The sequence below is a fragment of the Trachemys scripta genome, chromosome 1 (assembly GCF_013100865.1).
Source record: "Trachemys scripta elegans isolate TJP31775 chromosome 1, CAS_Tse_1.0, whole genome shotgun sequence".
NCBI lineage: Eukaryota > Metazoa > Chordata > Testudines > Emydidae > Trachemys > Trachemys scripta.
In genome coordinates this window covers 22816804-22843763 of record NC_048298.1, presented here as the reverse complement: position 1 = coordinate 22843763, position 26960 = coordinate 22816804, and the positions used below count along the sequence as shown (strand labels likewise).

The 26960-nt window shown below is 40.8% G+C and overlaps 1 protein-coding gene across 11 annotated transcripts in view; it reads right to left on the bottom strand.

Annotated features, from left to right (window-relative positions):
* Positions 1-26960, bottom strand: part of MAGI2 (membrane associated guanylate kinase, WW and PDZ domain containing 2) — a 1117725-nt gene that overhangs the window by 225036 nt on the left and 865729 nt on the right. For all 11 annotated transcript variants that reach the window (XM_034765732.1, XM_034765767.1, XM_034765757.1 and 8 more), the window contains exon 7: positions 5802-5859. In XM_034765732.1, the coding sequence (XP_034621623.1) occupies positions 5802-5859 (58 nt within the window). The remainder of the gene's footprint in view (positions 1-5801; positions 5860-26960) is intronic.

Sequence of the window (26960 nt, the reverse complement as noted above, 5' to 3'; positions counted from 1 at the left end):
CCCCAAAAGTGACTGTAGAGGCAAATTGCTTAACAAAGTAATGAATCCAGTATGTGCTGGATTCCCAGAGCAGCAAATAAAATTATACTAAAGATGAAATTTTAACACTCTACTATATTTCTGTTGCATTTTATAAAAGAAAACAAGGGGAAAAGTGAAGAAACTAATTCATGTAGTATGAGAGCACGGAAATATGAAAAAATATCATTGTAATGCCACAAATTTCTCTCTCAATATGTAACATTTCCCATGGTCTATTAGCATGTGTTCTTCTTTGATACTGTGCCTTTGATATCCTGTATCTCATACATAACTTTCTCCCATACATTATGTTGCAGAGAGTGTTATCAGGAGGATACATTTTTTACTGACTAGGGAACAAATCCAGCAGGGTGGGGATCATCTCCTGTGTCATGTGGCATGCTTCTCCTCATGAAGGAAGAGGGTTTGAGGGCACTCAGAATCAAGCAGGGTTGGGCGATTAGCTAGATATGCGTGTGAAGTTGTTCGATGTGTTGTAAATTACTGTTGCTCCAGAGGTAAATATTTATGCACACAGGACCAGCTTTTGAAAAGAGCTCTCATAGAAAGCTGCAGGGAAAATCTGGTCCTGATTGTGGATGCTAAACACTTGAAGATCTGACCCTGAACTCTCTTAGAATCAGGGATTGTAAAAGGTGCTGAGTACATGTAACTTCCATTGAAGTCACCTGCATGATCCCATGCTAAGCAATTCTCAAGGCCCTACCCTTTAGACAGTGTTATTTAAAAAAAATGAAAATATTCCAATGTTCATTAAATCAAGGGGATAGAGGGGATACAGCAATGTATCCTTACGTGACCTAATCTACCTGGTAATCCAAAAGGTGATGTCAGGTGTTCATCACCCAGAAAAAAATTCTATTGAAGTCAACAGGGACATTTGTTTTAAAGAGTGAAAGTGAAAGAAATTTGCCAAACTTTAAAGCTGCTATCTGCTTAGCAAAGTCACACTTGTATATGTGGCTGTTAATAATAGGTAGAGCTGCAGGTTTGTGTAATGGGTGACACTCATCTCTAGTGAGTGCCTCCTAGAGGCTGCACTGCAGGCCTTTCCTGGCATCCCCTGTACATTGTTAGCCTTGCTTGGTGGGTCTTCAGTGTCTCAGCCCTCTGGCCAAGTCACACAATCAAAAGTGAACCCCTACTGGGAGTATTGATGTCCAAAACAAACACAAAATTCTTCAAATCCCAGGCTCAAGCTGGACTCAGCCATTCCTTCCTCAGGTGCCTTTGCTCTTCAGCCCCTCCCAGGCACCTTGGAGTCTCTCCCTGCTCAAAATGTCTGCCCTCAACAGGTTAGCAACCCCATCTCTGGGTCCTTTAAATCCAGCCCTTTGCTTGTGCAGACCTGTGGCTTAGGCCACTTTGCTAGCAGGGCTGCCCACTCTGGGGACTCTGGGTCCCAACTCAGGGACCCTATAAACAGCAGCCATATACAGCTGCCTCCATTTCACTGTGGCTATTCCATGGGACTTTCCCCACATAGCTCCATTCTCTTCACCCTTAGCTCAGGGCTGAAGTTTTCAGATCCTGTCTCCCCCAGGTCCAGTAAATGCAGCCCATCAACCCCTCCAGCCAGAACTGAGCACCCTTTCTTGCTCTTCTAGTCCCAGCCAGGAACTGACCTGCTAAGGCCCTGCAGCTCCTTTTATATGAGCTTGCTGGGCTCTGATTGGCTGCTTCTATGCAACTTTTCTAGGCAGGACTACAGGACCCACATTTGCTGCTCCTTTCCTGAGGTGAGGGTGTGGTAGAATCATGAGGCCTCCAGCAGGAAGCTTCAAAGGGCCAGGTGCCCGCCATCACAGTGTGGCATTAGATGGAGATGGCTCTGAGTTACTACATTCTTTCTCAGGTATCTGGCCGGTGGGTCTGGCCAACATGCTCAGGGTTCAATTGATCACCATATTTGGTATTGGGAAGGAATTCCCCCCCAGGTCAGATTGGCAGAGACCCTGGAGTTTTTTCGCTTTCCTCTGCAGCCTGGGGCATGGTCACTTGCTGGGAAAAGCTAGAGTAAATGGTGGATTCTCTGTACCTTGAACTCTTTAAATCATGATTTGAGGGTTTCAGTAACACAGCCAGAGGTTCGGGGCCTATTACAGGAGAGGGTGGGTGAAGTTCTGTGGCCTGCAACGTGGAGGAGGTCAGACTAGAGATCACGATGGTCCCTTCTGGCCTTAAAGTTTATGAGTCACAGTGGTAAAAAAGCCACAGATATCATGGTTTCTCTGTTTGCCCGATGCTTTGCTTTGTGTCCATGACTTCAATAAAGCCCAGTGCAGAGGGGAGGCCCGGGGCTGGAAAGCAAGCTCGCCCTGGCCCCGTGAGGAAGGGCTGGCAAACAAGCCCACCCTGCACTCATCCCACAGCAGTGGCTTTCCTCCCACAGGGTTGGGCCTGGCTCCCTGCTTTGGACAATGCAACCTGGTGCATGGGGTCACAGCGCTGCATCTGTGCCGATGATATTAGCATGGAAGTCAGCTGGGAAGTGGAGTTGACAAAGGCTGATTTAACTAATGTGGCCTCAATTGCTGTTTTATTTTTCCTTAAAAAGACATCAAAATATTTCATCTAGATACTGAAATTGTGTTTAAAACACATATTAGTGGACATATTTTTTGAAACGAGCATCAAAATGTAAGATTTAGGTCCTTTTTTTTATTAAAGACAAACAGAATTGCTGAGAGAACATGTTATTTTCTTACATAAGCAATAACAGAGTGTCAGATAGAAAAGATAAAGAAATGTTGCACAGTTGAGGCAGGATGCACAGTTTACAGTAAGTACCCATCTGGTTAGTTTAGCTATCCTATTAAGGAGACCATGTTTGAAAATTGAGCTCCATGTTGTAGTTAATCAACCATAAAGGGAGAGATGCTCTTTTTTCGACTAGACAGCTGAAAGGGCCAGCACAGCATCATAATTCTGTGTGGGGCTGAGGAAGGAAGAAGGCTAGCATTTAGTCTTTAAACCACAGGCACTGTTAGAAAGTTGCACAGAAATTGACCCAGTCACAGTAGAAAGTTTCACCTACTCGAGTTAGTGCAAATGTCCATCCCCTGCAGATAAATTTGGATCTGAAATAGTAAGATGAATTAAGAGCATATCCATCCATTGAACTTTAGTTATGTATAACTGAGAGGAAAAGCAGCATCTGGGCCCTCACACTCTAGAGAAAATTGCAAATATTTTGTGCTTAACTGAGTGCTAAGAATCCAAATACTCCTTATGGCTGACCACTGCAAGGTGTTACACTGAATCTGATTACTTCAGTGGTTTATCCCCACAAACTGCCCCACTTTATTTTAGAGAGATACAGATGTTCTAATAAGTGGAAGGTAGGATATTCTTTCCTTGACAGTTTTAAAGTGATTCCTATAAAGTTGGATTGGATTTGAATATGCAAAGGTTCATAACCTAACTTTTCATGATTTATCCATTTTATGACATAGTTAAAAGAGTTTATTGTAATGTGATTTCATCTAGTTAAAAAAGAAGTCATCTGTTAAATGCTAGTAATAAAGGAAGGTGTAACACTGTCACTTTTTATAATGAAAAATGGAAAACAATTTTCACTACAAAATTATTAAGCTTAGAAAGCAGATTAAAATACAACTCCTTATATTGACTATTATAAAGCTAGTGCTGCTGCACTTTTAATGCCGGTCTATGAACATCCATTCTACTATTCCAGATCTCTGCTAGATCCCATTAAAGCTTTTCTATTACAATAAGTACAGTACGCCTTTAGTGTAGCCTTTCCCTTCCTTATATTTTGTCTGTGGAATGAGTGAATTTGGCAACAACAGCCTAAAAATACAACTGCATTGCAGTATTTGGGGCAAGGAGCCTGTGTCTGCCTGACTGAGGGTGGGCTTAAAATGCAGACAACTACGTGCTCCATTTTGGTTCCATTGACTATGTAATGGAACTGCATAAGCCTTACCACTGCCAGAATGTTTTAGGCAGTATTTAGCTCAAGGGAGATGCCTCAGTGACAGCTTAATGCACAGGAATTGAACAACACCTCTTAGCCTTTAAAGTACATAGCCACTTGTGCAGAAGATCATTAGTCACTACCAGCAGCTGTATAAATATATATTTGGGAGATATGAAGAGGATTATTATAAAGAGATATGTGAACGCCATCATTTATTATCCAGGAATATTATAAAAACCCAAGCATAAGGACAGAGGGGTAATTTCTTGGCATTATTGTTGACCCTCCTAGGGCCCTGGGTTGGAGCCTAGTAGAGTGGGTGGGCCTGGGCTCCCCTACCACTGCCTTCATTACAGGAGAGACTCAAACCACCGGTACTCCTCACCACACCTCTGAGTAAAGGAGGACCAGGACCAGGACCGGCCCACTGGGGTGTGAGGAGCACTAGCTGTGCTAACCACTAGGAACCCAACCCAACCCACCAAGGACTCTAATACAGTTCTGTTTTTGTTTTGGGAGGTATGGAGGAGCAGGAGAGGAGGCCCCGGTGCTGTGACTCTTATCAGCAGTTTGGAACTAGGAAAGTATGAGAACTGGTATATCTCCAACATGAGCCAGCATAAATGTAGTGTTGGTATGGAATCAAGAGACAACAGGGTGTCAGAGAACTATGTGATAAGCAAACTGTAAAACACTATAATTTGTACTGAGTAACTCTGGAAACAAAGTGAGGCTCTCAGTGTAAGGATCTGAGTTTGGGTTTTTCTTTTCAAAACCTTCTTCTGTAAGATCTTCCCTCCAGAATAAATGGATCTGCTATTTTGTTTCACAGATTTTTGTCTGGTGTGTTTGCCCCTTCCCTCAATTGGATGAGCTCTCAATTCACTATCTGTGGGCTGTGACCAGGGGAAAGTGAGTTGTTAGTTTCTGGGATTGATTCTCCATGGCCTTATACCGTGGGTGGTCAATGACAGCTGTGCAAAGAGAGAGACTATAATGCTATCATTTTGATTAGGTATCATTTTATTACCACTTTAGACTCACTTGCAGAGGAGAAGCAAGCCCTGTTTTCATCTCTCTCAATTCTTGGGTATTTTATGTAGGCTCGAGTTAAGTAGACTAATAAATTACACCTATTCTTTTGGGTAGTAATCTACTTTAGCTGGCTGCACAAAGACCTATACTAAATGGAAGGGAGAAAGGATCTCTTCTCTATTTTGTACACACACCACATTCTCCTGGAAAAATGCAGGCAGGGATTATGCCATTAAAATAATAGAAAATTACATTCTCCTTTTCTAGCTATGCCTTTACATGCAAAATTACAATGCCATGAGTGAGCATAGAAAAATTTCACATAAGATACAACCTTCACTCATATAAAATAATGTGACTCTCAGACTTACCGCAAAGTAAGACTACTCAGAAAAGTATCCTTATGAAGCAAAAATGATTAAGTTTTATTCTGTTCCTGGATTGGCAAGGATCTGCACCTTGTTTGATGTATGTCTAAAACTTGTTAAACAGAAAATAAAACACATTTGATTTAAATGCTCCCCTCAGCTTCCTCCCAAATATTTCTGGAATACACAGGATGAGATCAGGGCTCAAAAAGAAGTGACAGAGTAACCAGTTTGGAAGATACTGAAAATGTTCAGTCACTGCAACTATATTGGAGTCTGACAATTCCTGCATAAGCTGAAGTCAAAGGGAGAAATAATTATGCCCACACCTTTCCAATTCAAACATTGCACAGGATATTAATATCAGGTTATGAAATATTAACAGCAAATTAATATTGAAGTTGGGAACTTACTCAACATAATAAGTGCCATAAATGGGATCATCAATTTTCTCCCAGCCATATGGAAGCTCTGAAAAACAAAGAGTTATCTCTCTCAGTAAATACAGCACAGAATGCCAAGATTTCTAGTAATGAAAGAGTAGAGTTTTATTGGGTGCTGACTGTAGCAACTGGATAGCAAAGTTGGATATAGTGCTCAAAGCCAATGCCAAGTTTTAGACACATGCCATGGCAGCGGCAAGTAGTAGTGACCTGAAAATTGGCATGCCAACCCAGAATTCTCATTCTTTAGAACAATACATTTTAGTTGAGCTACTTCTTTATTCTGCAGACAGCCATGCCAACCAGCAATAGCAGCATATCATGTATAATTTCATTGCCCAGTGATATGTTGGGATTCTTCTTCCAAAGGTACATATAGTATACAGTTGTATTTATTTAAAGGGAAGCTGTCAAGGTAAAAATCATAAAAAAAAACCTCCCAACACTGTCCATGTTACTAACCAGGTCTTAAGAGTATTACAACTGTAGTTGGGAGCGCAAAAATCAAACTAAAAAAACCAACCCCATGGAGTGAATAATCATTAATGCTAAGGCAAGATAAATTTGATGGAGGCTTTGACTCACAAAACAATGGGGTATTCCTAACCTATTCCTATTTGGAGTGGGAGGAGATGAGGTAAGAGTATGTGGTCATGTAATTAAAGAATGAGGTTGCATGGACAACCTAAAGTCTCTGCCATGTACATTGGCCAAACCGGATAGTCTCTACACAAAAGAATAAATGGACACAAATCAGATGTCAAGAATGATAAGATTCAAAATCCAGTAGAACAACAATCCAATCTCCCTGGTCATTCAATAACTGACTTTAAAATGGCAATTCTTCAACAAAACAACTTCAAAAACAGACTCCAATATGAAACTGCAGAACTGGAATTAATTTGCAAACTGGACACCATCAAATTAGGCCTGAATAAAGACTGGGAGTGGATGGGTCATTACAAAAACTAATTTCCTCCTATTGTTACTCACACCTTCTTGCCAACTGTTTGAAATAGGCTACCCTCATTACCACTACAAAAGTGATTTTTCCTCCCTTGGTATTCTACTGTTAATTGAATTGTCTCATTAGACTGACCCCCCTGTTGAAAAGGCAACTCCCATCTTTTCATGTACTATGTATCTATACGTGCTACTGTATTTTCCACTCCATGCATCTGATGAAGTGGGTTCTAGCCCACAAAAGCTTATGCCCAAATAAATTTGTTAGTCTCTAAGGTGCCACAAGGACTCCTCGTTGTTTTAACCTAAAGTCTGACATTTCTTAGCTTTGGAGTGCTTGACTTTGCAACCTTATCACACTTTTAATATAGTTATTTTGAATGTAGTAAGTCTGTAAACCTAGGTCAGATAGAATCATCATCGTTCATATGCAATGTAAACCATTGGACTAGCAGGAGGTCCACTTGCATGACTTGAACTTAGCCCTTTGTTTCACAGCTATACTGTGGCTATTCACCCCTTGATGCACTATAAAAGGCTGACAGAAAAGAAAGATTTAAATGACAAAGAGTGAGCTTGAAAGAGCTGCAGATAAGAACAGCTTTTAAAAATATTCTCTGCTGGATACCTCTCAAACAATCACATCTGAAATAGTAAACATTGGTTCTGCTCTGACGGAACCTGTTTAGACTGCTGTGGCATCTTAATGGGTAGGCAGAATTTCTGGCAGCAGTACTTCCTGGGCAGGTCTTCCTGTCACACTGTCCTGTGCAGGAGTTTCTGCTTTGACTGTCCCTGAAGCTATAAAGAATGAATAATCCTCCTGTGAAGACTGGCAGATGGTAGTTAATTCAAAGAGGAACTCCACAGATGTAATTTAAAAGTCAAAAGCCTGTACCTTAATTTTTTTAGTCTACGTTTTTCTACTATGACCATAATCAAGTCTTTCTAAAGTAAATCGAACCTTTTTTGGCAATCTGAATTTGAACAAAGTTTGTGTCTCTTTTCTGAGGTTATTTTAAAATTGCAATAGCAAATGCACAAATGCAAAACAATTAATTTAAATAATAAGGTGATCAATAGTGGAAGATCCTGGGGTTGTCCCCTCCAGATACCTGGCCAGAACTTTAAAACAATAAAAGAGACTGATTCTAGAAAATCCTTTACCGGTTTCACAGAGCCCTGTGCATCTTGACACTTGATTTAGGGAGCCTAAATATTCATACATGAGGCAAGTAGTGCATAGGTCCTGTGCTGACCATCAGTACAGAGGGGAATTTTATCCTCAGTGCATATATGATCAATACAACTCATATTTATGTCTTGCTATGAAGGCTCAGTGCTTTGCTTTAAAAAGCTCCTGTCCACCTGGGACACAACAATACAAGGAATTTGTCTTACAAACATAGACTCACACTTTATTTTATCTGCATACTGTGAGGATTTCCTATTCCAATTTATTGTGTTAACTTAATGATAATAAAGATACTCTCCAGGAAATAAACAGGTAGCTAGTAAATATTTATATAAATATATATTGTATGTAAGTATATATATAAAAATAAGCAATTCTCTGTCATTAGGTTTCTTCCATTTGTGGAATCTTTTCAAAATTTATTGCAGTGTACGTTTTGCTGGAATTGGGAGTATCCCGTTTCTCTTTAGAGTTACACACTCTTAAGATTATACCTAAAGAACTTAGATACGGAGGTTGTATTTTCTGTGACTATACAAAAATAATGTGATGATTTATTATTAACCTATCAGTCCATGTTTTTCTAATGTAATGATGCATAACAGTATTTGTGAACTAGCCCAACTACTGATATTTCAGATGGACAATCCCATTTTCTAGTGTAAAAATCTGTAAAAAATTAATGAACTGGGCATATTATAGAGAACCCATTTTATTTTTTGAAATGGATGGATTAAATCACTAATTATCTAACATCATAGCATAGTCATTGATTCGGAAAAAAATGAAATTTAAAAATTACCTTTGTGTACCATAACAATAGATATGAACTCTACATAAGGGTATGCCCTAATTTCATTCTTCCATTTGAGATGCAGCCTGAGAGCTATGTTTAATTAAAATTCTACGCAGACCAGTCAAATGGATTTGCCAGAGCACAAATGCTGCTAGCTGAAGTTTGCAAGATAAGGTTAGCAGAGCATAGTTTAGTGCATAGCTGTTGTTAGAAGAATCTTCTGATACATTTGCTTTAAGCAGCCTCATGATTTTTTCCCCTGTCATTAAATAGTGGCATCTATTCTGTTTTCACTGTGGAACTGAAAGATTACACGAGGGCAATACTTTCATGTTTCATAAAATAGCAAGTTAGACATTTGAACAATGTTGGATGTGTGCATTGCAGTTATTCTTCATCATTTGGTCCACTGTGTCTGGTGCTGATTGTCAGGGATGAGAAGCAAGCAGTAAACATTTATAAAAGGACATTATTATAAACACAAAATGAAAGAGGCTACTTCTCACAACCGTAATTTGAGTTGGGAAGATGACTAACTTACATTGTGCTTTCCAATTTTCCTTTTGCGACAATGGGATATGGAGTTTTATAAACTTTACATAATTTCTGCAACCAGCAGCATCGCAGAAAGAACAACATTGTGTCAAAGATCTTTGCCTTAATGAGACAAACTCAACTCTTTTTTATGCTTCTGAAACACCATTGACTTCAGTGGGGTTACCCTGGGTAACACAGGGGAAAATTTCATTCCATGTTGTTTACTTGGTCTTTTTTAAATCAATATAATATTTCACCTTCAGGGTTAGAAAAGCATTCTGATGGGATTTCTTCATATGATCTAGCAGAGCGATTGGTTCAAGAAAATGTGTAAAAAACATTAAGGTGAAAACCACAATAGTCTTTTGACAATACAGATATCAAGTTTGGACATAGAAATTCCTCTTTTTGTGACCATATATGTGCTGGATATACAGTATATGCACAGTGTAAATTGTACATTTTACATTTCATCCATTGCCAGAAATGTAGAATCCAGTTAGCAGCACAGTGATCATTGTCAGTTACAAAAAAAAAATCCCAACTACATGGCAACATTCAGTTACCTTGCTCACTATGCACATGAGCCAGGTTTTTAAATACAGAATGAGTCACCTTCTTTTAAATGTGTTAGTTAAATGCTGAAGTATTAACAAAAAGTCCTAGGTTTTCCACCAGAACCAACAAAAAAGCTTTAAAAAAAAAAAGATAAAACAGCTTTAATTTGCAAACAAGCAGGTCATTTTAATAATTGATGGCAGTACCACCTCATTGCAGCCTGCTTATAGTAACAATCCAGATGCTTCGTCTGTTATCTGAAAAGGTGCTGCTTTTCACATCCATTCTTAATGGTTTCACATCCAGGGGATGGAAAGAAGGGAAGCGTTATGGATCTTCATATACTGAGATGAAGAAAATCCATTACCACATCACCAACAGGAAGGACTCATACTGTTGTGGTTCATGTAGTATTTGCTGTACGCCACATTGGGGAAGAGACACAAAAGCGCTCCAAAGGTTTTGGAACAACAGCCTGCATTGCATCACTGCCCTATTATATATATGTCAAGAGATTAATAAGAGAACATTTAAACAAAAGGACAGTGGGATTTTCCTTGCATCAGTCTCAGTAAAAAGTGGTTGAAAAATAAAAATATGCCTGCTGCTACTGAAAGTGATTTTAGAGTCTAATACATGGAAGGAATTGTTCAAGAAGAATTCACCCTGGTGAAAAATATTATCCCTATAAAGCTATCAAAGACAATGTCAGCTTGGGTCACTTACTATGGAAAAAGCCAGTCACACAAATTAGGACTCCTTGTGTAACCTATACAACAGACCTTCCTGATAATATTGAGTTTTTCCATTCACCAATCTGCATTCTTTGCTCATTTTGTGTTGGTTTGACTCCTCTCCTCTCTTTCCCCCTTCAGCCTGTGTCTTCATAATCTAACTACATCCTGGACAAGTGTCTCATTCATGTTGTGTTAAAAAAATAGTACAAGGAACATGTACTGTAGTCCAACTTGAATTATGCACAGCTGAAGTTTCTATAAAAGTCCTTTCTGAATACTAGTTAATCATCTAAGTTTAGGTGCTCAATTGATACTACAAACATCCAAGAGAATGTTCTCATTGACTACATGAGAGGATATATCAAACAAATACACCTCTACCTCGATATAACGCTGTCCCTGGGAGCCAAAAAATCTTACCGTGTTATAGGTGAAACCGCGTTATATTGAACTTGCTTTGATCCACCAAAGTGTGCAGCCCTGCACCCCCGGAGCACTGCTTTACCGCGGTATATCCGAATTCTTGTTATATCAGGTAGCGTTATATCGAGTTAGTGGTGTACAATAGCTATGTGGTTGCCATTTGGAAAGGGTTACAGATCACCTTAGAAAACTCAGCAAAAATGTATGAGATGCTGTATATTCATTCAGACAATTATTCAGCACAAATGAGAGAAGTCCTTATTGGGCAGCCATCCATGAAGCTTTTGAAAGCCTTATGATGAAACCCATCTTCAGTCTGCTATAGCCCTCTAAACTAACAGTTTGAGAAACCTGTCCAGGTTTGCAAACACTGACCGTATTTAAAATTCAAAAATGCAGATCACTGATCCCAACTACACTATATTAACTTATAAAACAAAGGATATGAAAAAAAATGAACTGGATGAAAAATTGAAGGCTAAATCTCTCACTGGCTTAATGACTCTTATCACACAGATATTAGGACAAACAACCCTGCAACCACAAAGAAAGTAGCTTTTCATTCTTCAAATTCTTACAGACTCTTACAAACCACTCACTTAGAAAACCCACCAGCTCTCAGTCAAAACTATGTTTACCCAATTCAATCCAAACACCAAAATAACTCTGTTCTCCAACTGCCATCCTCATGTCAGCAAATCCCACATACACATTGTCATTGCATTCCACATCCTGTCTGTAACTACAAACTATTTCATTAACTATTTATTCTCATGGATACGAGGTTGCATATCATTTTTTCCCTGTGCAATGGAAACACTGAGTGCCTGAGTAGGTAGTCTACTTGCACTAAAATATATTTCATATCTATTAAATACATTGGCTGTAGGGCGTTGACTTGACAACTACTCACTGCAATACATAATGTCTTTAATTATCCACATCTTGTGTCAATCAGTTTCAGAGATTAGTAATATTTAGTCTAGTCTATCAGTTTTTGTTTTCTCCCAGAGTTGCTAAAATAAGACAGTTACTTACCTGTATGGTGACTGTTGTTCTTTGAGATATGGGTGCAGACGTGTATTCCACTTAGGTGTGTGTGTGCCTAGTGCAGCAAAGCCAGTGAACTTTACCCTGCAGTACCCGTAGGGGAGGCGCTTGCAACCTTCTGGCTCCTTAGGCCGTCCCTTCATTATTTAAGGGCAGTACCATCCTGACCCTCTCAGTTCCTTCACATCAAATGCCAATAGTTGAGATCCAATGGAGAGGGGTGGAATACACGTGTCATAAATAGATAGTTAAGGGTTAATGCCTCTTTTACCTGTAAAGGGTTAAGAAGTTCACCTAACCTAGCTGACACCTGACCAAAGGAACCAATGGGGGGATAAGGTGGTTCAAAAGGAAGGAGGGAAGTTTCCTTTGTTTAGAGTTTAGTTTCAGTTTTGACCGGAGTGGGAAAGTCCCAGAAATCAGCCTCTTATGAAGTAGTGAGTATTAGTGAAGGGAATAAATAGGTTTATGTTTATTTTCTTTGTAACTTGTCTTGGGCATTAGGGAATAATCAAATTGGGTAAATTTTGTGTAACTAAGTTTTTGCCAGGGGGACATCCTTTGTGTTTTGAATCTGTTGTCTGTGAGATCAGCTGGTATGCTATCTCCCAGAGGATTTTCTTTTACCTTTCTTTTCTTTAATTAAAAGTCTTCTTTTTAAGAACCTAATTAATTTTTCCTTGTGTTAAGATCCAAGGAGATTGGATCTGGACTCACCAGGAATTGGTGGGGGAAAGGAGGGGGGATGGTTAAATTCTCCTTGTGTTAAGATCCAAGGGTTTGGATCGGTGTTCACCAGGAAATTGGTGAAGAGTCTCTCAAGGCTACCCAGGGAAAGGAGTTAGAACTTGGGAGTGGTGGCAGCAAAACCAGATCTAAACTGGTAATTCAGTTTAGGGGCTAACATGCAGGTCCCCATATCTGTACTCTAAAGTCCAGAGTGGGGGTGAAACCTATGACAACACGTCTGCACCTACAGCTCAAAGAACAACAGTTACTCTATAGGTAGGTAACTATCTTTTCTTCTATAAGTGGTTGCAGATGTATATTCCACTCAGGTGACTCACAAGCTGTAGCAAGTGAGCTTGGACTCTGCTTAAAGAATGACTGCAGAACTGCCTTCCAAAGTTTGCATCCAATCTAGATGCAGCCATAATTGCATAGTGTTTGGTAAAAGTATGTGTGGAAGACCAGGTAGCAGCAATATGTATATTGAAACATAGTCAGAAATGCCACTGATATCACTTGGGCCCCAGTTGAATGAGTGCCTAACCTTTGTGAGGTATGGCCTGAGCTACTCCAATTACCATTGAAAAAAAAGGAAATTATCCTGCTGGAAATAGTCCATGAGGAGACCACCCAATCTTTCATCTGATCCGCATAAGAGACAAAAACATGACACGATGAACAAAATGGTTTAGTTCTCTCCAAATAAAATGACACAGTCTCACATCCAGTGCATGAAGGAACTGTTCATCTGTGTTTGAGTGTGGCTTAGGAAAAAATATAGGTAAGTATTTTATCTGGTTCAGGTGAAACTACTTCAGACAGAAGTCTTGGATGCAGTCTTAGGAACACTTTGTTTTTGAAAACTGGGTATATGGGGGTTTTGCCAAGGGCTCAAACAGAGTACCCAAAAGGGCAGCCATCACAATATTAAGGTACTGCTTCTTTTACTAGTGGAAAAAATATGAATGATTCCTCTTAGAAATCACTGAACCATGGAGTTTGAGAAAAATTGACTTCCCTTGGATCAGAGGATGGAACACCAAGATTGCCACTAAGTGGACCCTCCCCCTCCCCCCCCCCCCCCAATGAATAAATGAATGTCACTTGAGAATTCTTTAAGGAATGTAACATTTTGTCAGTTTTCTCTGAAAATAAAAATCGACTGTCAAAGGATAAGTCCTCAATTGTCTGTTGGGCCTCCAGAGCCATACCAGAAATCTGCAACAAAGAAGCCCTTCTCAGAGTTACAGCAGAGGCCATAACTCTAGAAGAAGGAATCACCATGTCCAAAGCGGACAGTAGTGACTTACAGATTGCTGCTCAATGGCCTTGCACAATGAAAGCCTTAAACTCTTACCCAGAGGATTCTGGCAACTTATCTGTAAATTTTGCTACAACTTCCCAATTTATAAAGTTGTACTTTGTGTGACAAAGTTCCTTCACTATCTTGGTGGGTCCTGCACTTATTGGCAGATTTTCTTGCCTCAGAGATTCACCATGTGGGTTGGGGAACAGCCCAGAGACCTTCCCCTCTGGTAGAACCCAGAGTCCAGGTCAATTGGGAGGTTTGGGGGGAACCTGGTCCGCCCTCTGCTCCGGGTTCCAGCCCAGGGCCCTGTGGACTGCAGCTGTCTATAGTGCCTCCTGGAACAGCTGCACAACAGCTACAATTCCCTGGGCTACTTCCCCATGGCCTCCTCCCAACACCTTCTTTCTCCTCGCCACAGGACTTTCTTCTTGGTGTCTGTTAATGCTTATACTCCTCAGTCCTCCAGCAGCACATCCTCTCACCCCCAGCTCCTTACACCCATACCACAAGCTGAAGTGAGCTCCTTTTTAAACCCAGGTGCCCTGATTAGCCTGCCTTAATTAATTCTAGCAGCTTTTTGATTGGCTGCACGTGTTCTAATCAGCCTGTCTACCTTAATTGTTTCCAGAAAGTTCCTGATTGTTCTGGAACCTTCCCTGTTACCTTACCCAGGGGAAAGAGACCTACTTAATCTGGGGCTAATATATCTGCCTTCTATCACTCTCCTGTAGCCATCTGGCCTGATCCTGTCACATTTGATAAAAATATTTGCTGATTGGAAACATGTATTTGTAAGGTGTGGGAGGAAAGTTTGTTCTACATAAATCTTTTACAGTCCTTGTCTTTTGACTTATATCTCCCCTGTCTTAACCTCTCATTATCTGCCATTACAACAAATGAGAGTTAGACAGCAGATGTGTGTAGAAGCACTGAAAACCAGAAAGAGGCACATAGTATCTCTTATCAGTATACGTCACTATAGGTGAAAGGATGCTGGGGTGTTCCCTAGAGTCTTTGCAGATCCAAGATCATTCACTTATGGGGAAAGACACTCTTCCCTTATGGAGGGTATCCTGAACAAACTCAGTCTGAATACCCAAAGTTGAAGCCACATACCTCAGGAGGTCCAATATGTTTTAAATTCCTCAGGTACAAGGATGGAAGAATCTGGCACTGCAGAGACATTTGGTGGTAAAGAGGGTAATAGAAGCAGAGCCAATGGAATCTCCTGTGACGCCTGTACAGGAGTGCTGGAACAATTTGTATAGTGGGGGTGCTGAGAGCCATTGAACCAATCTGTGAACCCTGTATATGATGGAAACCACTTCAAGCCAGGGGGTGCAGCAGCACCCCCAACACCCCTAGTTCCAGCACCTATGCACCTGTAATAATGGTTCAGGCTGAACTCGTTCAGTAGGAGCAACCTTCGTCTGTGGCTGTAGCATCGGAGGTTCAGGAGGAGAGGCTACCGGGGGAATAGGTGACCTTACTCTGGCTTGAGCCACGGATTGGGATCTCACCATCTCTGGAATATCCCAGTGGTTCCAAGGAGGTCACTGTGGGTAGAGGTGCGGCACTGGTGGCCAGGAGGGACTGGGACAAGGATCCCATTCTTGCTATGGGAGCGGTGCTGATATCAGTACCGATGGTGATTCCTGGGAGGTCTCAACAACTTTTGAGAGTGATACTAAGAAGGCAAGGGAGAGGAGGAAGATGTCTCTGAGCACGACCCCATGGAACCTTCAAAATAGTCCATGGACAGCGGAAGGGCAAATAAATGTCTAACCTCATCCAAATTTCAGAATGCAGGGTGTACTGGTAGTGACACAGGTAAAGCAGTTGGTGCATTAAGTACTTATAGGAGCCTTGCATTCATGCTCAGTACCAGAGCTGACATTGATAGTAAACTGGAGCCAGCACCGGTCCCATAGATGCAGTGTGCATGGACTAGTCATTGTCACCGAAGATAATACCTGTCCCTCAGTTCCAAAATGTGGGTGATCTCAACTCCGCACCCTGAATTGGAAGAGGTGCAGGAAACAGTGCCAACTATAACGGCAGGTCTGCAACATCTCCAGATGGTGCTGAGGATGCCAAAGCAGTCAGTACAGTGGAACGTTCCTGCATTAATGGAGAGCCAGGAACAGACAAACAAAGCAACTCTGATGCTGCCTGGTCTGCCACTGGTGTGGAAACAGTCAGTGCTGACACCATCGTCAGTACTGAACTCAACAGATGACCTGCAGACTGTACTGGAGCCAATGGTTTGGAGTCCATTTGCTCTTGTCATGGTACCAAGGAATGCATAGACAGTCCTGCTCTATCTCACATACTGGGTGAAATCACAATGCTGGTCTGCACTCCTCTTAGAAAGAGAGGAAGAATCTCTCCTAGCTCTGGAACGGTCTCCATCAGTTTTATGAGATCTTTTTCCTAGAACTGTCTCTTTTCTTCCTGGGAAAGGAATCTGAACCTGTCTGAACAACAGCCTTGCTGGCTTAGATGCCCTCTGGCAGCCTGATGATCAGTGGAGGTTCCTGGTGCTGAAACAGGCCTCATGACCTGCTCCAGAAGTTGCTGATTCAAGAGCAAGTCTCTGACCACCTGTGTTCTCTTTTTGAATGACTTGCAGATAGAGGACTTGTCTTTAATGTGCCCTTCCCCAGAGCTCAAAAAACATCAATATGCAAAAACTTTCTGGAAAAACCTGAACATTTTGGAGGAAAGCAAACACTGAGAAAAAGTTTTAGTCAAAAACCCAATTTTCCATTGAAAAAAATATTTTGCTTTTGTATTTCCTAGTCCTTCATCTTTACTACTACAGTATTTCTCACCCACACTTGTTGCATGGTATCTAATGTTTTAGGTGGTGTTTTCAAAATGATTCAGTATTGGCCTAAATCAGTTCCCATTGAAGTCAGATTGCATTTTACCAATGATTGTCAATAGGAAGGGTTTGGCCAATGCTGAACACTTTGAAAATCCCACCCTTAAATTGCAAGCCCTCTGGGGATGTTTTGATATGTATCTACAGCATCCAGTGTGATCACTGTAATAGTTACATGTTACATACTGTGACAGACCCAGACCAGTGGGGTACAGGAGTCTGATAGAGGGCAAATATACTGGTCACTGGATGAGTAGTTTTCTTTTCGCTGAGTGACCAGAGCAGGGGCTGCACTAGAGTAATCAGGAACCAGCTAGAACCAATTAAGACAGGCAGAATAATTAAGACACCTGGAGCCAATTAAGAAACTGCTAGAATCAATTAGGACAGGCTAGCTAATCAGGACACCTGTGTTTAAAAAGGACCTCACTTCAGTTTGTGGTGTGCATGTGAGGAGCTGGGAGCAAGAGGAGCTGAGAGTGAGAAGACATATTGCTGGAAGACTGAGGAATACAAGCATTATCAAACACCAGGAGAAAGGACCTGTGGTGAGGATAAAGAAGGTGTTGGGAGGAGGTATGAAGTAGCCCAGGGAGTTGTAGCTGTCGCACAGCTGTACCAGGAGGCACTCTAGACAGCTGCAGTCCACAGGGTCCTGGGTTGGAACCCGGAGTAGAGGGTGGGCCCGGGTTCCCCCCAAACCTCCCAACTCCTGATCAGACACAGGAGGAATTGACCTGGACCGTGGCTTCTACCAGAGGGGAAGGTCTCTGGGCTGTTTCCCGACCCACATGGTGAATCTGTGAGGCGAGAAAATCCGCCAATAAGCGCAGGACCCATCAAGGTAGAGGAGGAACTTTGTCACAATAAATAGTTCCCAAGAATAGTTCAGGAGTACTGTATTTTGTTGATACTGTGGTTATGACATTAAGTCATATGGTATTGCACTCTCCATGTAACTAACTCATTTTGCCCCTGGAAAAGAAGACTACAGTATATAAACTCTATTCAATTTCATCAATTTGTATTACTCAGTTCAGTAGGATTGCTGTACTCCACTTAAAGTTCTGACCTGGAACACCATCCCTTTGAAAGTGATTTTATTAAAACAGCTTTACAATGGTAAATTTTTTGATCTTTGAAGACAACATATTGGAAAATGATATTCTTTTTGATCCTTTTAGTGTTTGAGTTTTTCAACCTTTGATACCTGATTATTGACTTTATAAATTCAGCTTTTTTTACACACTGACGTTTGCTGCCTAATAGGTGACTGATCTTATTACATTGGAATTTCTTTTCTCACATTTGCTTTTCAACCTCTTTTTTATTTCTCTTACTATGTCCTTTAATATTTAATAATCTACAGGAAGAGCGTAAGGAGTTTCTGACCACTCTGAACTATTATTATTACCTAGAAACTTTAAATTTGGTTACTGACCCAGCAAGCCACATGAAAAATTAGTTTCTAGAACAACAATCTGCTGTTCTACATACAAGCATCTCATGTCTGTAGCCAAAGGCTAATGCCCATCTTTAATATAAAAATAGTTGGCTGCCCACATTCTTGCTCTTGGTACAAGTGAGGAAAAAAGATGATCACTCAGGTAAAAAGAAAAAACTGAATATTTTTATCTTTCATTTTCACTGCTGATATTTACCCCAAATACACCAGTCAGTTCAAGATATAAGGAATAAGGGAACTTAACCTGCCCGTACTCTGATACATTCAGAGTATGTGAAAGGTGCAATGGAGGCTGTCATGGAGGTTGCAAAAAAGCAAATATTTTAAGGCTAAGAAGGTCTGACGCGTTCACAAGGTATTCCAACACCCTAAATCTGCCCAGCAAAGCCCAGACAGTAACAGGTGCCAGGGCAAATCCTTGCTGTAATCACGCTAATCTCCAGTTTAGGTGAGACAAGTAACACCATTTTGGAATCTATTAATGGGAGCTAAGAACAGAATGTACACATGGGGTGGGATTTTCAACAGTGAGGAGCACTCAGTCCTACTTCAGCCAGTCGCTCAGACACAGGAGGAAGATATTTGCAGAAGATAATGCTGCCCGCTTCTTGTTTACAATGTCATCTGAAAGTGAGAACAGGCATTTGCATGCCACTGTTGTAGCCGGCGTTGCAAGATATTTACGTACCAGATGCGCTAAAGATTCATAGCGCATCTGGTTAACTGTTAACTGCAATTAATTGACAGCTCTACAAGTGTATATATATATATATATATAAAATCAGCCTTTCTAAATGTACCCCCTGTTCTCATCTCAACCACACTAATCAAACTAACAGGCAGTAATCCCTGGATAAATAGTGTGCTACCACTGCCCCACCATTCTTCTAATGTAGACCCTTTCAACATAATCTGTTCAACTCATCAATGCTATGCAAATATAATTAGGCAAATAATCCAGTATTGTTCAAGTAATGCCAAGCATTACATAATCATGAGTCAGACCCCCAAATACCATGAGATTAGTTTAAAAATCATGAGATTTTTTTTAAACTAAATTCTTGGCTCTTTTATTTGCCTTCTGTTTGACTGAGCCTTTGGTGTCTATATTTTCAAACTTTTCTCTACAACCACGAGAGCTAAAAGCTTATATTTTAAAACTTGAAAGCTAATATTCTGATGTTGTTTTCTGACTGTAGGAGTTGGGGCTTTAACTGAAACACCAAACATCATGAAACTCATGTTTTGTTTTATTTTGTGGTGGTGGTGGTGTTTTTTAATTGCAAGATTTGTCAACAAGCCTACTACAACTTTTCCTTTGCAACAAAGAAACCTATAACAGTGAGAAACTGTTAAGAGACCGCTAAACTGGTAATTCCAGTTGCACTTATTGTCTTCCACAAGCAAAGTTATGCACTTATTTAAATTTTATCAAACCACGAAATATATTAAAGCCTTACAGAGATTATTACTTCCTCCCCAAAGTAACATCCACAAAGAGAAAGGCACTGTAGAAACAACCAAAGTCCTTGGGCAAAGTGTTCAAAGGTGCTTAACCCAGGGATTGGCAACCATTGGGACATGGCCCGCCAGGGTAAGACGGTTTTTTTACCTGCTGCATCTGGTTCGCGGCTCCAGGCCAATAGGGGCGTGGGAAGCAGCAGCCAGGACATCCCTCAGCCCACGCTGCTTCCTGCAGCCCCCATTGGCCAGTGGGAGCCGCGATCGGCCAAACCCTGCGGACACGGCAGGTAAACAAACTGGCCCGGCCGGCCAGAGTGCTTATCCTGGTGGGCTGTGTGCCAAAGGCTGCCGATACCTGGTTTAAGACCTAAAATTTCAAAAGGGGCTAGTGATTTTGTGTGCGTCAATTTTGTACGCCCAATTTAAGACAATTTAAACGATCCTAATTTTCAGAGGACAGGTGCTCACACTTTCTGGAAATCAGGCCTGCTTAATGTGTTTCAACTTGGGCTACAATAATTGAGGCATCCAAAATCACTGGACACTTTTGAAAATTTAGGCTTAAGTGACTTAGGAGCCTATATTACTGCACCACCTGTTGCTTACCCCAAACCCCTTTTCAAGATCTGAAGATATGTTTCCTCTGAAATGTATAAAGGGAGAACATTAATGAGCATTCTCAGTTTGCTAGCAGCTTGCTTCCCCTCAATAAATCTTATTTTGTGCACAGCTGAAGTTATCATTTGTTCTACTCAGAGGCAGAAAATTTCAATGGTATTTTCATACAGTACATAACAAGAAATATTGGCTTAAAGCTTAAGATCACTTAAGATTCAGATTTTCCCCTCTTTAGTAATAAATTATTACAACCTCCATCAAAGGAAGGAGAAAGTCCTTCATATTATAGTGCCCCTTGATATATATTAGCTAAAACTAGGGCCACATGATTTTCTGGGGCCTGCTGATATATAGAGTCCTGCAGATCTGTGGATATCCATGGACCAAATTTGCGGATCATGGATTGGATGCGGATACAAATTTTGTATCCATACAGGGCTCTACTGTTATATATTCAAATTAATATGATTTAATTAATGTAGCCTTGCAAATAACCGACTTACTTTTCTATCAAACTCAGAAAACCCTCTTTACATTACTACACCTGCTCTACCATCTCTCTAAAGTCCTCAGACAACTTTTCAAAATGTCATTTAGCACAATACATTTCCCCTTTGTTTTCTTTCCTGGGGAATTCTTCAAAAAAAGTGGCTATTCTATATTTCAAGTCAGTGAATCAAATACTAGAGCCTTATTATTAAAAAGGGATAGAGAAATGTATAACCATTAGTACCATCCAGATAAGGCTAAGACTAATCAAATCTCATGCTTTGAGGGATAAACTGAGTGTCTGCAAGTGGTCAGGAAAGAATTCCTTCTTTGTCTCCCATATCCATCTGTGTAAAATTGGATAGATGCATTCATCAGGGACGGGGCAGGGGGTATTAAATTCCTCAGAAGCATCAGGTATTGGCCACTATTGGAGACAGGACCTAAGAGGAAATGGATCAATAGTCGGATCCAATATGGCAAATTGTAAATTTCTTTTCTGTACCTTGTGACCACCGCAGTGGTATGCAACAACACTGAAGTACCTTGCACTAGGCACCTCACAAATTATTTACTACCATCCCTGGAGTGTTATAGTTTTTAGTAACATGTTCAACAGTTCTGGACAGTAGCCATATTTATGGATTATGTGTTAAAATACTATGATGAAGGGTATGGTATAAGAATATTAGATAGCTATGACAAAACAGATTTGACAGTGATTAAGATATTAAATAAACTAGATTTACACTACTGAATTAGAGATTAGAATCTGCATGTAATTCCTCAGTAGCTTCATTGTTTTTCTGTAGAAGTCTAAACAGAAGATGTAAAAATCACTTTGTATTTGTTTTGGTTTGTTGCACAATAGATAATACTCTGTTTTAGTTACGTATAACCACCTTCTGAAACTTATAGTAATAGCTTACTCATCATTATACAATAGCATTAGTTATATTTATGGGGACACTCAAATTGAGTCATTCCAAACTTTAAATATTACGTTAGAAATCCCTTGGCATTCTAATGACAAGGAAATATGTATGAATCTGGAAGATTATTTTCCTTTTATTTCAATTATAATACCATCTGCCAAAACTCACTGAGTCTCAAAATGTTTCTTTTCTGACAGCTTCAGAAAGGAACTTTGCATGAGAAACAGGCATCTGTTCTTTACTTAATCTACAAATGACACATTTTGTTTGCATTCACAAGGGCATTTTGCAAATTTAGCATCAATTAATATGCCAATTGGTGACACTGACAAAATCAGATTCTTAACTAAGTCACATTTTCTTCAACAGTTTTAACTCTATGGAATAAAAATAGAGTGTAGTAAAAAGGTCTAATCACATTTTGAGTATTCATTTATTAATATTCTCTACCTGTTATAATGGTCAAACATACCAGCACTTATATTACATATGGGAAGGCAAAATAATATTTGCACATTAACATTCTAATGGTTTGCATCAATTCCTTTTTTTTTGTTTTGTTTTGTGAGATGTCATGAAACTGAAAATTGGCAGCAGGACCGGCTCCAGCGTTTTTGCTGCCCCAAGTGGGGGGAGAAAAAAAAAAATCGATCAGCGGCAGCTCTACCACCGCCGCTTCATTCTTCGGCAGCAATTTGGCAGCAGGTCCTTCCCTCTGAGAGGGACTGAGGGACATGCCGCTGAATTGCCGCCCAAGAGCCATACGTGTCACCCCTTTCTGTTGGCTGTCCCGAGCACCTGCTTGCTGCGCTGGTGCCTCGAGCCGGCCCTGATTGGCAGCAATTTGCATCACATACATTCCCTTCCCCTCCAGTGTAGAAAACTGCAGGAGGCTAAAGTTGTGTAAACCTTTTGATAGTGAGACCTAAACCACACAAAGCTCAGCTGTAGTTCATGGGAACCTTTCCTCCCCATTCCCCCATTTTATAAACTTAATGCACTAACTCAGGCCACCGGCCCCAAAGAAGAGGCCTCTTGAATATTTGGAAGAAATGTTTGAGATTCACTTTTCCAGTCTCCAGAAAACTAAAGCTTCTCTCATAAGACACTGAGGTGCAGGCAGTTTGGTAAACCACTGCTCTCTCCCACCCAAAGACACACAAAGGAAGAGGGTAGCACAGCCATGTTGGAAGGCAAGGAGGACTTCTTTGTGGGGCATGGTGTGCGTGTGTATCAGATTGTCATTTATGGCAGAAACCAGGCAAAACTCATGACCATTTTTTAGTTTTCCAGTTCCCTTGTGGGCTAGGTGAAGGTCGCCAGACTTAGAGATACAAAGACACACTTCCTAGGGTGAAGCCATGTAATGCAACTTACATGAACTTACTGCATTGGTTGTAAGTATTATTATTCCTATTATAACTTTCAGAAAACCACCAGTGCTACAGTGTGAAACAAAGGAGCTCTTGTTGTCATTAGCTCAGTCAAATTCAAAGGGTAGGGGAAAGGGAGAGAAAAATAAAGAAGGAAAAATGGAGTAGAGCATGGAAAAGAACTGACAGGAGAGTGACAACGAAAGACGGGAGACTCACACATCTGTCAACTGAGCAAGGGATCTGGACAATTCACAGCCATGTTGAAGCAGGGGCTTCTTCAGGAAGACATCCAACCTCAGTTGGAGTTTGACAGTCCCCCCCTAAATTAGAATGAGGTCCTCTCTTCCCTCACCTCCTCTGTTCTCAAATTTCCTCTCTTCAGCATCCCTTTTGAAAATGGCCCAGTCATCTCTAACTAAAGAGAAAATGAGAGTAGCAGTACGGAAAAAAAAATTACTCTCTCCACTTATGTTCCTTTATTGCTAAACAGCAGAGTTTATCCTGCAGCAGCAGCTGCGTGAAATTAATTCAGACTGTAACTACAAAGAGAAAAACAAATATATTTTTATAAGTTTATAGTTTGTTAACAGACCGGCAAGTTACTGCCTCTGCCAAAGGTGCTGCAGGTGCACAGTGCCAACTTTGTTTTATAAATATGGCATCTTCACAAGCCAGGGAGGGCTGACTTTCACTAATATCAGTGGAAGGGAGAAAAAATAAGCCCCTAAAATGCATGTAGCGTACAGTTCTCCACATTTATAAGGGTTTTTATGGAAGATTGGGGGCTTATTTTGTTCTTATTGTACGATTATAATCTTTCTGTGGGAAAATAGACCAGTGAACCAGATGCGAAGCTAGTCTGCGAAATGCAAGGACCTAATTACATATCAAAGAAGAAAACAGGGACCAGACTATATCCACAAATCCTGTCTGTAATTCAGTACAAAAGGCAGGTCTAGGAATTGATCATATATATATGCATACAGAATTTTCTTCAAAGAAATTAAGTTCTGCAGGCAAAAACATACCTAATTATTGATCACACAAGTAAAGAACGAACACAGGGAGAGTTACACACTAACTGAAATACCAAGGGAAATAACTTTCCTAAGGCATAGGAATAAACTAGTTATGTTGCTACTTCTGGGCTGAAGGTCATGAGTTATAATCCTATACTAGGATTGGGTTTTACAGAAGCATAGACAATGCAATACAGCACTAAATCATGAGAGGTGTCAGCCTTTGGATGAGATGCAAAATTAAGGTCCTTTCTGCCTTGCTATGTTTGCTGTCCAGATGAAAATGGAAGACCCCATGGCCCTTCTCAGTAAGAATAGGGGAAAACCCTAGAGTAACGACCAACATTGTATTTCAATCAAAACACAATCTAATGAGTAGGAACTATTGCCAGGTGCATACTGGCTGCTCCATTCAGCTACAAGAACAATGTGATACAAAAGTCTGTAACTCACATGGGATTATAGAAAACCAAAATTCCATTTGATTTATCTGTGTCCATCTAAGGCTCTCCAGAGAATTCTTGAAGTTCCATGTCGTCTTTTACCAAGAATAATTAAAACCATTTACCTATTTCAGGGCCATGATCTCAAACATTACAAAGATGGCATTATTTTTCCTATATTCATGACCATTGTTCTTTAAATACTCAGAGGCTGAAGTGTAATGACTAATTATTCTTTGCGCACATTTCTAGAGGCCAGGCCTCTGACTGATAAATACTACATTTCCTGCTTACCTCAGACAACTGGGAACCTTGTACTAAACTCCATTCTCAGCTCCATCAAGGCTATTTTCACTTCCCCTCAGAGTACAGATATAAAAAAATGGTGGGAGAATGCAATTTTATCAGACAATATTTCTGATCTAAACTTCATCTGCTGTTTCATTTGAAGTTCTGACTTCTGACTTTCAGTTGTTATCAGAGTTCTGAAATGATTTGGTAAAGTGAACTGAGATAGCTACTGCATTTATTAATCCCCAACATCCCCATCCCCATATGTTAGGGCAGCAAACTAAATGAGACACTGAAGTAGACAATGAAGTTCATGTAGAATACCTGATTAAGGTACTGTGTAACTATCAAAAACCTTGTGGTCCATATCTAGTCATGAGAGCTCTTTTACTGATTCTAAATCCTGTTTGTTCAGACAACCACATCTGACTCCAGCAGGCGGACTGAACCTGTGGACGTGGCAGGTAAACAAACCTGCCCGGCCAGCCAGGGTGCTTACCATGGTGGGCTGCATGGCAAAAGTTGCCGATCCCTGATATAGGCGGATAGATGAACAGTGAGAAGAGTGTTTGACTTTCTGTGCAATATGCCTTCGAAGATATTAGGAGGGATCCGATGTCATCTTCTTTTAGGATCTCATCTTTACCAGCACCAAAACTGGGAGAACTTACTACTTTTTATTTTATAAAAAGTGTTTTCTCACAAGTGTGGAAGTTCTGGCCTGGCTATACTGGTGCTGACCTTACTCTAGGTGAAGTATGCCATTCCAGTTGGTTCCTCCTATGCTGCTGTTTATGAGAGGCTCAGGTTGGGAGCTACAACAGCAAAGCATTGTGAGGCATCATGTTTGTGGGGAAAGCGGTGACAACCCCTCACTGGTCTGGACTGCACCTCAGAATGTGACAATCACACTTCCACAGTGCTCAAGAGCCACTGGTCCTAAGTAACTCAGGGCCAAGCACTGAGGAAGTAGGACAGACAGTTTGAGATGAGGGAGTTTGGGTTTGGGGAGATGGTGCTTTGACCTGACTGGCCCATCAAAACAACTGCTTTGGATTTCCAGGGTGTCTGAAAGGGACCAGAGCTGGAGTCAAAGCAGCAGGAGAGGGAAGCTGACACCTATAAACCTAGGACCTCTTTTTGACAGATCATGTCAAGGAGGAGTAAAATATCGGTGCATCTGCTGGGGCCAATAGTGCTTCCTGACCAGGGCAGGTGTGTACAGACCTAAGGACTTCAAGGTGTCTCTAGAGTCCTTGAGTCCATGGAGCTTGCTGCCCGTCTGGTCCGAGAATAGAGAAGGACTCTCAAATGGCAGGTCTGGAGAGTATTCTTGACTTCATATGGATGTGATCTATGCATTGCAACTGTGGAAGCCATGTTTCTGGCTGCCGACTCAGCTGCATCCAGCCCTGGCTTCAGTGAAGTTCCTGCAACTAGTCTATCCTCATTGACCAGAGAGGAGAACTCCTGCCTAGTTTTCTCTGGGAGCAGCTCTCTGAAGTTTTCCATGAAGCCCCACAAATTAAAATTGTACCACTCCAACAGAGCCTGTTTGTTAGCAATACACATCTGCAAATCCCTTGTCGAACATATCTTTCTGCTGAATGACTCTTGCCGCTTAGCATCTTTTGATTGGGGATGGTAGCCTGGTGCCTCTGTTGCTCTCTCTCATTAGCCACTGTGATGACTAATGAGCCCAGAGGTAGACGAATATAAAAGTTCTCAAAACCCTGGGAGGGTACAGAGTACTTTCTTTCCGCTCTCTTAGAGGTGGAAGGCAAAGAAGATGAAGTCTACCATAAAGCCTTCATAGGCTCTAATATTGCCTCATTAATTGGCAGA